Source organism: Phacochoerus africanus, chromosome 5 (assembly GCF_016906955.1).
Source record: "Phacochoerus africanus isolate WHEZ1 chromosome 5, ROS_Pafr_v1, whole genome shotgun sequence".
In the NCBI taxonomy this organism is placed as follows: Eukaryota; Metazoa; Chordata; class Mammalia; order Artiodactyla; family Suidae; genus Phacochoerus; species Phacochoerus africanus.
The window spans coordinates 119,363,795-119,377,018 of NC_062548.1; the positions used below are offsets into that span (position 1 = coordinate 119,363,795).

Below are 13,224 nucleotides of genomic sequence, written 5' to 3' on the forward strand. Positions count from 1 at the left end.
ATGAGGGCAAATGCCCCACTCTGGCACTACCAACAAAGAGCTTTGGGAATTCCCGCACTAACCCTCTTGCGGCTGCCGCCTCCTCTCGGTACTTAAAAATAGCTTTTTGTTTATCAAGAAAATGCCTTGAAAATCTAAATAATTCATATCGGATAAGAGAAAGCTAGCACAATCACCTTGACCTCCTCCGGCAAATACATGGTGGAAAACCCTGCAAAGGGACAGACGGCTCCCCCCAGCTATCCCCACGGCCGCCCCCCACCTCGTCCCCGCACCGCTGCTCCAGTCACTTCTGGCTCCACACGGTGGCTGGACTTGTCTTTGACCCAGTGGGGACCAGCAGCCTCCCAGGCCCTGTGCCCCGTAGTATTGTCCCCTGTTTTCCCTCGGCCATTGAAATTGTAGGTTGGTTAAAAACAAAAGTAGGAATCAAAGTGATAAGGACACTTTGATCTTATTCCAAGAGAGCCTGATGCCTAATATTGTCATAGGATAACTGATCTATGGTTGGCTGGGGATCAAGCTTGCTCTGCAGGAAGGAAAAAAACAGCTTCTCTCTCCCAGTTGAAAAATATGTGAAACTCTATTGCACTGGGCAGAGTGAGCGCCTCCACTCAGAGCAAGTGCCTCTGCAGGAGCCCCAGGCCCAGCCGGCCTGCCTGGCTCTCCGGCTTGCTGGGATGGTCCTGGTTCCCGCTGCTTGGAGGCGTCTCCCTCACTTCCCCCAAAGGCGAGGATGATTCTCCTACATTCAGGGGAGAGTGGATTCAAAATGTTTAGCGCAGTGAGTTCCTCGACGGTGTCGGTCAGCCCCTCGTCGGTCGGTGCTGCTGAAAGTTGATCTCTGTGAGCAGCATTTGCCTCACCAGACGGGTCCACAGTCTCATCGTGGGCTTCCTGCCGCCGTCAGCCGCTTTGAATGTATTTCTTTATCACCACGCAGCCGTGTCTGAACACGGGGCAGGGCATGTGGGGGAGGAGGGTCCACGTGTTGGTGGCAGGCTCGTAGGCTTCCATGTTGCCCAGGGCGGGCCCCTCGCTGCTCACAATGCCTCCGGTGGCGTAGATCTTGCCGTCCAGCACCACAGCGCTGTCGAGGAAAGCAGGGAGCATTAGCCCTTGGCTTCCACTGCGGCCTGGAGACAGGTTCTCAAAACCCTGGCCTGTCGCAGGCCGCCTCTGCCCTTTTGCAAAACTCATCTGGGATCCCGCGGCTCTCCTCTGCCCTCTGAGCCCAGCTGGCATAAGGAAAACACCTTTCCCCAGGGTCAGTCAGGACGCCGTGCCATCCTGCCTGCCCAGCTGTGGAGCCGAGTATTGGCCGCTTAACCGGGAGCGTCACCCTTGCCTGGGGGCTCAGAGTCAGCTTCCTGTGGTGGTTCCTTCACACGCAGGACCTGGTGCCCGTGCCTGCAGGGCCCCGGGTGCTCTCTGTGGTGTTTCCTGGGGCCCCAGCACCTCCCCTCTGAGGCTCAGGGGCTGTGGCCCTGCCGTCTCCCTGACTGCATCTCCGCTAGCCCTGCACACAGCCAGCTATGCTTCCAGCCCGATTTCGCTCTCATTTCAGCTAAAGGCCATGTCTTCCTGGCTGTCCCCCGAAAGTGAACGGATATCCTTTCAAAGTCTCCACGCATTTCGGAAAACCTGAGCCTTGGTAGAACATACGCATCTAGACTCTTAACCAGGTTCTGAAGGCCCGGCCTTCTGGTCCAGCTCTGCACCATCTGAGGCCCCTGGCGCGTCTCCCCGGGCACTCCCCTTCCCTGCTTCTCTTGCAAGACCAGCTTAAATCTCCCCTCAGGCACATCTCTCCACACCCACTTTTACTCCCGAGGCGAGGGAGCTCCCCATGCTCAGGCGCTGCTCCCACTCCAGGTGTCTTGATCAGTGCACAGTGTCATCAGAGTTGCCCTGCACACTGCCACCATGTAGAGCAGGTGACATGAAAGCAGGGCTCCAGAACTGCAGCATCTCCCTACGAACGGGAACTTAGCCTCACCTGGTCCCGCGGCCTGATTCCTGGGTAGAACTTCCCCAGAGAGGAGAACTTACTTGCCCAAGGTCCCATAACACTAGTAGGCTGCAGCTTCTCCAGCTATGCTGCACACACAGTGGGCACTCAATAAATGCTTCATGCTATCTCCTCACCGAGGATTCAGTGATACTTCTGCCCAGGTACAAACACGGTCAGGAAGGCTCTGTTATGGAAATGCTGCAGATGGGGTCTCTGGGGCCCCTTTTTACTCCTGGTTCCTCTTGGTCCAGGACAGGATGGGGCTAGAAGAGCAAGTCTGTGGCTCACTGCCCCTGGCGGGTCAGAGCACCCCGGGAACCAGGCCACACTCTGACCACCTCTCTCTTCCTGTGGGGGCCGGTCTGGGTGTGTTTCTGCCCAGTCAGCCTTGAGACTGCAGGGCATCTGGGCTTGTGCCTCACTTCGTCCAGCTCCAGAGAGCCACCAGGATCGTGCAGGCCATCAGAGCATTCCCCTCAAAGCCACCTGTCCCCTGCAGGGTGTCACGCAGCTCTGCCTGGCACTGCCTCTCCTCTGTGATGGGGCAGGCAGTCCTGAGGGAGAGCCGACGTCACAGCACCACCCTCACCTCTCGCTGAGATGGTGTGGCCTTAAAGACCTGGGGCTGGTGCCTGCAGGAAGCCCTTCGTGTGCAGCTTTGAGAGGGGGTCACTGGAGCCACAGGCTTGGGCCTCTGAGCCAACCTACCCTGGCACTCACAACCTACTCTGCCACTCGTGCAGTTGGGGAAGGGGCGGTGCTGCTCCGCGCCCAGGTCATTGGATGGAGGTCAGTCATCGTGCTCCAGCCCCTCCTGTGGTCCCTCTCTGCGTCCTCCTCCTCCCCAGCCCTCACCCGGTGACTGCGACCCCTCACCTGCAGAACTGGCGAGAGTGGTTCATGTTGGGGCCTGCCTTAATGTTCCCTTTGTCAGGGTCGTAGATGGTGGTGGCTCTGGCATAAGCCCCGCCCAGGATGAAAACGAAGCCGTTGAGGGTGACGGCGGGAGCGTACTTGTTGTCTGCAGGGAGAGTAGGCAAGACAGGCAGGTCAGAACCCTCTTCTGGGCCCCCCTTCCGTTCTCTGTCCTTGCAGCCCCTCCAGCCTCACCGGCTGGCCTGAGTTCAAGGCTGGGGCCCGGAGGCACCTGGCAGGGACCAGCTTGCTCTTTGTCTACGTAGCGAGATCTGCAGCTGCACCTGGGCTGGAGCTTCGCCTCCCCTGGACTGGGGTCTGCAGAAGCCTTGGGCTTAGCTGGCCTTCCGGCCTTGGAATGTCGACACTGAGACAAACAGTGTGTGTGTGTGTTGGGGGGCTGCTGCCCTGGTCCTGGGCCAAGGGGATAGCTGCCTCTCACCAATCATCGGGGACTCGATGAAGCTCCAGGTGTTGGTCTGTGGCACGTAAGACTGGAGGACGCCTGCGGCCCGGCCTGCCTCATTCACGCCCCCGAACACGTAGATCTTGCCGCCACACACCGTGGCTGCAGCGGAGTGCACTGCCTTGGGCAGAGGGGCCACCGCCTCCCACTGGTTGGTGATGGTGTCGTACCTGTTGAGAGAGGAGAAAAAGAGCCCAGCATCAAAGATGGGCCTCCTGCAGGGCCAGGGCCTCCACCAGGGCAGCAGACATGAGGGGAGCACTGCCACCCACTTCCTGCCCTCAGTATAGCCTGAGGTCACATGGCTGGGGGTACTTGAGATGAGTCACTCCAGGTCACCCAGGATCGAGCCCAAGCCAGCCTTTGCAGCCGTCCTCCTGAACCTCAGGAAGGCTTTTTTTTTTTTTGCCTTTTTTAGAGCTGCTCCTGCAGCATATGGAGGTTCCCAGGCTAGGGGTCTAATCAGAGCTGTAGCCACCGGCCTACGCCAGAGCCACAGCAACACAGGATCCGAGCTACGTCTGCGACCTACACCACAGCTCATGGCAATGCCGGATCCTTAACCCACTGAGCGAGGCCGGGGATGGAACCCGCAACCTCATGGTTCCTCGTCGGATTTGTTAACCACTGAGACACAACAGGAACTCTGAGGGAGGCTCTTTTCTGTCTGTCAAAACCTCTGTGCAGACTCCGGTCTCCCCTCCTTCTGGGCCTCTCCAGCCCTCTCTTTCCAACTCAGTCCTAATCCTTCATTAGCAGTCCTGCACCGGGCACCCCCTTACACACTCAGCCCGCGGGTGGGAACCTGGGGAAATAGCAGCCTAGACCAAGGAAGGAGGTGGGAACTGAAGGAGAGGTGAATAGATGGGGCTCAGTCACTAATCCATGTCTCAGTCCAGGGTGTTGCTGGATGCCTCGGGACATGGATGGAAGGGGCACTACTTATGGGACAGAGAATAGAGGCTGGGAGACTTTAGGGGAGGAGGATGGTTTTGTAATATTTTTTTTTTAATTTTTTTTTTAATGGCTGCATGTGAGGCATATGGAGGTTCCTAGGCTAGGGGTTGTATTGGAACTACAGCTGCCAGCCTACACCACAGCCACAGCAACCTGGGATCTGAGCTGCATCTGCAACCTACACCACAGCTCACAGCAATGCTAGATCTTTAACCCACTGAGCGAGGCCAGGGATCGAACACATATCCTCACGGATTCTAGTCAGGTTTGTTACCACTAAGCCATGACATGATAGGAACTCCATGACTTAATTTTTAATACTATCCGTAGCTATCAACTGGCTTGCAAAATTCCTGGAGATGTAACGGTGGGTTTTCACGAACCAGTATGAACCAGCTCCAGCACATCATGGGCTTTGTTTTAATTTTAGAGGGAAGGTTTAATTGTGTTTCCATGCCGATAGGAAGGAGCCCAACTGGGTAAGGAAGGATGAACTAAATATGAAAGAGAGGGGAGAGCTGATGATGGGAGGCTCCCGGGAGGCAGAGGCAAATTGGATCCAGCACGGAGAGGGAAGCCCTGGTCATTCAGACAGGAGAGGGGAAGGCAAGGATGGCACGAGCCTGAGGACATGGAGGAGCCACGGCAGGAAGAGGAGAGAGTTCTTGATGGATGGGTCCATTTTCTTTGAGGAGCCGGGGTCAGAGTGGGTGAAAGTATCAGAGGAGTCTGTGGGGTAAAAACCTTGAGGAGAGGCTGAAGATGGGAGACCAGGCTCTTGAGAGGGAGAGAAATGGCTGCCGAGGGAGACGCGAAAAGATGACCTGTGCCGTGAGGACCCCGTAGAGGCTGGAGGGGTATATAGCGGAGCCAACATACAAGACCCTGGGGTTTTGTGTGCCAGTCATCAGTCCCTGGGGGCAGGCATGGAGCCAGTAAAGGGTTGAATTCAACAGGGCTGAACAGATCGCAGGTGTGTGGTGTGGGACAAAGTGTCAAAGTCAGAGGATGGAGAAGCGATCGCAAGGCAGGACAGCACAGGGAAAGCAGTGAGGACAGGCAGCAGCTGATGGCAAGAGCAGAACTGGCATGAAGAAGATTAGCCACGGAACAGGGGTCTTTGAGCTCTTTCTTCCTGGGGCAGCCGTGTCTCTGCCCTCACGAGCATTCGCCCTGGACCTTCCATCTCCAGCTGGCCACGCTGTTCACCACCCCCTCCGCCCTGGACTCGCTGCACCCCCACACTTGATTTCTCCCAGTGCACCTTTCCTGGGGTGCTCACGGGGCCCACTTTTCCTCATCAGCCTCCTTGGGACACAAGCCATAGCACGGTCACAGCTCGGTGACCCAGGAAGATGGCCTGTCTGAGCCGAGCCCCTGGCTTTGAGATGTCCAGCTCTGTGCTTTCACACACTCAGGATTTCAGAAGAGCCTCAAGCACCTTAAAGGGCAGCAGGAGCTGATTCAATTAAGCCCCCTGCGGATGATATGTGGCTAATAGGCGACGGAGTAAGTGCCTTTTTGGACCATGTCAGAAGTTCAGATATCTGTTTTTTTAAGCCGGTGTGGCAGCGAGCCAAAGAGCTCCTGCAGGAGGAGCTGGGAGACAGTGGAAGATGATGTGGCTGTTAGTCTGCAGGCTTTCGGTATAATGGCACATTCTGCCGAATGCGAGAATTTCTTGTTATTCCAGGTGGCCGATTGCCAAACCGCAAGCCCTCCGTCAGCTCAATCTGTCAGCTTCCTGCTTGAGAAGGATATGCTAATGACATGCAAATGACCCCGCGGAGTGAGGCGCTCTGCTATCATTTATCCAGTAACCACAGCTACTGCAATATATTGCTGTAAAGTATTAGACCCAGTTATTTATATAATGATATAATACAGGTTTGTCTATTACACTGTTGTTTTAATCTATAATTATATAATCTTGCTCTATTCCTGTAATACAGTAATGTAATGTAATTATAATGCACCATACATCTCATTCATTATCGATATAAGAGCAATTTGTATCGTTAGTGCTTCCTGGGGAACAAAGCGTCCTCGGGTCTGTCCCCATCCCCCTGACCTTTCTGTCACCATGAATTCTCATCATTGCTACTGTGTGGCACAGACACTGACTTGACCAATGGGGGTCCAGAGATGCTCCTTGCGAAGCAGTGGGCGGCTCTATCGCGCATCCGCCACCCAGGAGCCTCCAAGTCTGTGCCGCGTTCCTACAAGGATGGCAGACAGATCCCACTGGGCTGGGAAGGGGCTCGGGGCAGCCTGTCCTGGGCTGCTCCTCGTCTCCTGGGGTTCCCAGGGTGGTCTGGCTGGTTCTGTGCCCCAGCTGATGTTTCACAGGCCCCGCCAGCCTGCAGGACAGGCTGCTCCAGGCTGCTCCCGGGCCTTAGAGGACCGCTTCTGGGCCCGAGAGGAGTGAAGTCTGTCTCCTGGCTTGGTGCATTTGATCTGTGAGCAAATCCCTGTATTTATCAACAAGTATAAGTTTGCAAAATGAGTAATCAGTGTCTTAGGAGATTAAAAATAGCTGACAAAAGCAAGACAGGATGACAGATCTAGCTCAGTTTACTCCTACATAGAAAATGTCTCCTTTTCATGTGTTTCTAGGGGATGACAAAGGATTGGAAGCTGGGGCTGCTGGAAAGCGTGGGGCGTGATGGGTGCCACCAAAGGCTCTCAGCATCAGGGCTGAGCAGCATTCAGCAGCAGTATTAATATCTTCATAATCACACGGGGATTCCCCATTAGCTCCGAATCAATATGACAATTAAATGCTGTTTCCAAGCCATCTCTGGGCTCCACTTGGGGGAGTTAAAGGCCCACAGTGAGCATCCAGGGCCTGTCTCACTCTGAAGCCATCTCTGCCTTAACATTTGTCAAGTGTCCAATTAGCCATCGAGGGAAAAATACAAATTGAGGGGTTCGTGTGGCTCCACAGGCAAAAAGCTGCCACATGGGACAATGTGCTTTCTGTGGCAGCGGGTGACGGGGCGGGGGTGGGGGCGGCGGCTGGGCGGTGGGGAGTGGGAAGAATGCGGGAGGGGGCTCCAGTGATCCTAGCCGTGACCCCTGAGTTAGAAGTTAGGGCCAGTTCAGCCTAATTTGTCACTCCCTGGGGGGGCACTAGTTCACTAGTTTCTCTGAAAGCAGGACTGCACAGCAGCCCCGTCTGGTCCCCCCTCCCTGCCCCCGTCCCCGTCCCCAGTCCTGCTGCTGATTCATGAAGCAGCCTGAGCTCTTTCCGAAGCTTCCCTCCAACGTGTCCGTTCTCTGCATGAACTGTCTCCCCGGCTCAGAGAAAAAGACTGGTTCCACCCAGACAAGCGCGCACCTCCAGCCCTGGCCCCTCCCGCCTCCGCGGATCCCCGGGATCCCTCCACGAGGTGCGGCCCGTTTTAAAGGCTGCGGTGAGGAAGCCAGCGCGGGACTTCCAGCAGAGGGCAGGCTTGCACACATGTCTCCAGACAAGTGACAAATTCTCTTCTAGGGAATTCGACGGTCCGCCTGACCTGTGTGCAGTGACCCTCCCCTGTGTTACAAGCAGATTTCCTGGGAGGTGTGGGATGGAGGGAAGAAGGGAGCTCCCTGGTGTGTCACCTGCACTGGGCAGGGACACAGAGGCACAGCCACCGGCATTTGGGCATCTGGACCATTGGTTCCAGCTATGGCCTATGTCCCAGCAAGCCTCTGGGCTGCTGCTTCTAGTCCCAGTAAGTCCTCTAACTGCCTGCTCAGGGCAGCCAAACCCATCCCGTCCTTTTCCCCAACTAGGTCTCACACCTCCAGCTAGGGACAGGAGTGCTCTGAATCGGCGGCTGGCAGCTCTCATCTTCTCTGCTTCTCCTCCACGGTGCCCAGGGCTGTCCCTGTGCTGTGTGAGAAGAGCCTGGGACTGCGGCCTTTAAACGTCCAGGCTCCAGGGTGTCTTCATTGGGTGGGGGTTGGGGAGGAGGAGCGGTGCGATTTTAGCTTTCGGGGGATGTCAGAGGATGCCCCTGTCGTGACCGTGGCCTCATTACCTCTCCACGTGGTCCACGTTGCCCGCCACGCCCAGTCCCCCGAGGGTGTAAATCTTCCCATCGTAGACAAGGCTATTGTGCCGACAGCGGGGGACCGTCATTCTGGAGACGAGGTTCCAGTTATCGAGCAGGGACATGTAGCACCAGACATCAGCCAGCGTCACCCCTGATTCCATCCCACCTGTGGGCAGTAGGGGAGGTCCAGAGAGCAGGCGGGGAGTGAGGAAGGGCCCAGGGCTGCGCAGGCCCAGCCCCAGGGTCAGGGGAGAAGGCTTCACCTGCAAAGTGCACTCTCCTGGGCCTTGGCCTTCCTTAGCCCTGCTGTGGGGAGCGGCCCCCTTGGGAAGTCTGTGCCCCGTCCCCAGCCCAGCTCTGAGGGGCCTCACCTGAGAGGTAGATGTTGTCGCCGGCACTCACTACGCTGAAGAACTCGCGGTCGTAGAAAGGCAGGGAGGCGAGGGGGTACCACTTGTTGTTCTGCGGGTTCCAGCAGGTGACGGCCACCAGCGAGCGCTGGGTCATCCCCACCATCTGACGGCCCCCAACCAAGACGATGACCTCGGCCACACCTGCAGGGACATGGGTGGGCACACAGCCGATACCGTGTCAGCGTCTGTGCCTGGCGCCTCTCTGGGGGGGCCCCACACTGGGGGGTTCAGGGCCTGTCCCCCCTACCTGCTGAGAGGCGTGGCCTCGTTCGGGGCGTCTGCATCTCCTGGCGGGCGTGGGGCAGCATGTGGTAGCGTTTGGCCTCATTGACCAGGTCCCGACACGCTTCCGACGACTTGATCAGCTCCTCGTTGTCAACCACGTTGAGCAGGTAGCTGGGGTGGATGAAAGGGAGGCGGACCACGGCCAGGAGCTCCGCCGCATACTGTGGGGTCAAGGAGACACAAGATCTTCTGAGACTACATGGTGGCGCCACCTCTCGTGAGTCCTTTTGAGAAGGAAGAAGTGTAGGGGGAGTTCCCGTTGTGGCTCAGTGGAAACGAATCTGACTCGCATTGATGAGGACACGGGTTCAATCCCTGGCCTCGTTCAGTGGGTTAAGGATCCGGTGTTGCCATGAGCTGTGGTGTGGGTCGCAGATGTGGCTTGGATCTGGTGTTGCTGTGGCTGCAGTGTGGGCCAGCAGCTACAGCTCTGATTCGACCCCTAGCCTTGAAACCTCCCCACCCTCCCTCGGGTGTTGCCCTAAAAAGACAAAAAAAAAAAAAAAGAAAGAAAGAAAGAAAAAGAAAGGAGAGGTATGGGATTGAGCAAAGTGGGTAACTGCAGTCCACACTTGGCAGTGTGGACACTGCTCCCCCCACCTAGACAGAGCTCCTGGGGGCTCCCGGCAGCTGGAGGCGGGCGGGGAAGGAAGGGGTCAGTCTGGCATCTGCAGCCGACCTGGGGTGGACCATGCACAGGTCTCAGCCCCCTCTTCCTGCCTCCACCCTGGTTGGGGGCCTCTGCCTCCCACCAGGCTGCAGAGTCCTGAAGGGAGGCACCTGCTCCCGGAAGAGGCGGGCCTGGGGCAGGAACTCAGGGACGGGGTGGGGAGGGCCCAGGAGAGCCGAGGGTGATCATCAAGCTTGCAAGTCGTAACCATCGGAACCTGTGCTCCCTCAACACCAGCAAACCCCTTCAGCAGGTCCCATTGGCCCCTCCCCTGTGCTGAAGGCTTTTCATGGACTTTTCAAATCCCGCCTCCTGCGTGGCAAACTCCCTGCTCCTCCCTCTAGTTTCATCCTACAAATAATTGGTGACCACCCTTTGCCACACATTTAGTGTGTTACTGGGGCGGCAGAGACCTGGCCTCTTACCTCCGGGTAAATACGCTTTCACGGCGCGGAGAGGATACCTAAAAGCTAGGGCCCAAAGGAAGAGTGTGGTTGGGGGTTTGGGGGGCGCAGGGTAGGAAGCTCCCCAGGGTGGGTGATATCTGAGCTGGGTGTGGAAGGATTGGTTCTCCAGGCCTAAGGAGAGGATGGAGGGCATAAAGAGCTCATGCAGAGACATCAGGGAGTGAAAGGGAACGGCGCCTCCAGGGAGCCCCAGGGAGTTTATTCCTGTCAGAGGCAAGGGGCTGGGTAGCAGACAGGGAGAAAGGAGACTGCAGGGGTCAGCTGGGCACTGGGCTCCGCTGCCCCCGTGCCTTGCTGCCAAGGCTTGTGCAGCGTGGATGAGGGCACGCCTGAGGGCTTTTAAACAGAAATCACACCACCAAACGTGCTCCTTAGTTAGGCCACCCGGCTGCAGGGTGGGACTGAATTTGGAAGAGGGAGACTGAAGGCAGGGCGACCTCTCAGGAGATGACTGCTGTAATCCTGGGGAGACCGGGGGTCCTGAGTGGGGAGAGGGAGAAGCTGGCTCTGGGAAGAGGGAGTCAGGAGGCAGAGGTGACAGCGCTGTGTGGCCAAATGGAGATGGGAGGGGTGGGGGGAATCGGGGCTTCTGCCGTGGGCGATGGGGCAGGGCTGAAATAAGGAACCCAAGAAGATGTGTAGGACTGGGGGTGTATGAACTAGAGGGCCTTGAGGGACATTGACAATCAAAGACAGAAGAATGGGCTTGAGACAGATCTGGGAGTTATGGAGGACTGTGGCCGTCACGATTACAGCTGCCCAGGCTGACTTCCTCTGAAAATGCCTGTTGCGCCCCCGTTCGGTCCATCAGAGGACCGCCTTCTCTTGGGCCTGGGGGCTGGGGCAGGGGTGCAGAGCCATCTCTGCATCCTGTATCCACCCCACACTGCAGATCCCAGCACCCAGCCTTGGGTTTCCAGTTGCTCCACATGCAACGAAGTGGCCCCTCTCATCTGTCACTCAGTTGCCTGAGCTCATTCTGGGCTCCTGCCTCTGATCCTGTCCTCCCATTTGCAGCTCTCTGGGTGACTCTGAGCCCTCCTGAGAGCTACCTGGGTGTCTGCATTAACCTCAGGGGCACCTCACACATTAGAACCAAGGCAATTCCATTCTAAGCAAGGCCAGTGCTTTCTGGTCTGGAGATCTCACCAGGCTGTGCTCAATTTCTTGTGCCTCCTGAGGACTCTGCCCTCCTTTCTTTCTGCCCTGGACTTTGGCTCTGATTTCTCTGCTGTCCTCTCCAAGCGACATGCCCTCCCTCCCGTCAGGATATCGGAGGTTTCCCATCTCCAGCATAGTTTCCATTTGGTCCAGGTGCTTGCCGCCACCTCAACACCCAGAGCGTGAGTGGGGCTCCTCCTGCTGGGTCACCCTGGCTCAGGCACACACTTCTCTTTGCAGGGCCCTGGTGCTGCCCACCTGGCCCTGCAGCCTCTCTGTCGGCTTGGGTCTCCTTCTGGTGTAATACCAGCCCTTGAGAATCCTCTGGTGCCTGATTTCTCATCTCTCATCCCCCCTCCACCGCTTGCTGCCCAGGGGAGCTGTTTCCACCTCCCTCCGCCTGGGCCTGGTGGCCCTCAGCCGCTCCCACGGCAGGTCGCCCCAGGCAGCCCTGCCTCCTCCACGTTCCTTCACCCTTGCTCCGCGTTCCTTCATCCCTGCACTGTCCCCGAGGGAGAACGGGCAAGCCTGGGGGCAGGGGACAGGCCCTACCTGTGCACGGGACCCAGGATCCTTCTTGATCCACTTGATGACGGTCTCGTACACTAGCTCCTCGGCCTTGGTGTTGAGGCTGTCGTTGGAGATGTAGGCGATGAAGTCATCCTTGGAGATGCTGAGGATCTCCTCCTGGGCCGCCACCTCGGGGAAGATCTGCAGTGCGAAGGCCTTGGCCATGTGGTAGAGCTCGCTGCACTGCATGGCCTCGGCCATGGCCAGCACCCCCAGGCAGTTGCTGGCCGTCAGCTGCTTCTCTGGGGACAAGAGCACAGGAGAGGACCACTGACCACAGGGCCCTGGAAGGGGTCACTGCCTGTTCTTATTGCCTGTTACTCTGGATCCCTCATTGAACCCCTGTCCTTGGGACCTGCCTTCAGCATCCAGAGTCCCCACAGGATCAGTTCCTATGTCCCTGAAACTTCAGGGCCATTTTTTGGGTTACCCTGTCTGATGCTGGCTCCCTTGGGCTCCCTCTGCTCCTGCAGGCTCCAGCAGAAGGTATGAGTAGGCTTGGAAGAGGGGCTTATGGTGTCTTCCACAGCTGTGACCGGTGCGTCTGGGGTCTCCTACTTTAGAGTCACGACAGCAGTAACACCCCTCCTAAGCCCACCCACCATCTCCCAGGGGCCTTGGCCTCACCCAGGCTGACCTCCAGACCTGTGTGAGTCTGGCCGGCCCTCCTGAAATCCGACTATGGTTATTCTAGTCTAGACGTGTCTGGGTCCAGGAGGCCCATCCCTTTTGTGGACCTAAGTCTGGAGCTGTGGTTCTTCTAGGCTGTTCGTTCCCCCGGTCACATCTCAGGCCCCTGACCATCCCCGCCTGGCCTGCTCCATCCCCGTCTCTCTCCCTCCCATCAGGCCCGTTCTGGCGACTCCTGTCTCTGCCCCTCTCTCTCCCTCCTCTCTCAGTCCTTGCTGGTTTTGACCTTGCTGGTTTGTGCCCTGCGGCTCACCGAGAAAGGACACGCAGACTTTGCAGAAGGTGTGGAACTGGAACTTGCTGGCCGCCTCCAGCAGAGTCTTGGCGTTGGCCGAGTCGATGACCAGTGAGCCCGTGTAGACAAACTCCAGCAGCAGCTCGAGGACGTCGGCCTGCAGGTTGGACAGGACGAGCTCCAGCTTCTCCCGGCCACACTGGCTGCCGTCTTGCACCGACCTAGGCACAGAGACCAGGGTGTCCTTACCTGCCACCCCGCGGCCACGGCGCCGCCTCCTCACAGGGCTAGGTCTCCCTGCACACCTCATCACGCCCTTCGTTCTAGGACTCAAGGGA

General features: G+C 57.6%; 1 protein-coding gene across 2 annotated transcripts in view; it reads right to left on the bottom strand.

The window, feature by feature from the left end:
• Window positions 1-244: 244 nt before the first annotated feature.
• The window catches only part of KLHL29 (kelch like family member 29), a 306,133-nt gene continuing 293,153 nt past the window's right edge, over window positions 245-13,224 (bottom strand). For both annotated transcript variants that reach the window (XM_047782559.1, XM_047782558.1), the window contains 8 exons: window positions 12,905-13,107; window positions 11,944-12,203; window positions 9,056-9,254; window positions 8,767-8,949; window positions 8,381-8,561; window positions 3,372-3,565; window positions 2,891-3,035; window positions 245-1,090 (listed from right to left, as the gene is read on the bottom strand). In XM_047782559.1, coding sequence (XP_047638515.1) covers window positions 907-1,090; window positions 2,891-3,035; window positions 3,372-3,565; window positions 8,381-8,561; window positions 8,767-8,949; window positions 9,056-9,254; window positions 11,944-12,203; window positions 12,905-13,107 — 1,549 coding nt within the window. In that variant the 3' untranslated portion in view covers window positions 245-906. The remainder of the gene's footprint in view (window positions 1,091-2,890; window positions 3,036-3,371; window positions 3,566-8,380; window positions 8,562-8,766; window positions 8,950-9,055; window positions 9,255-11,943; window positions 12,204-12,904; window positions 13,108-13,224) is intronic.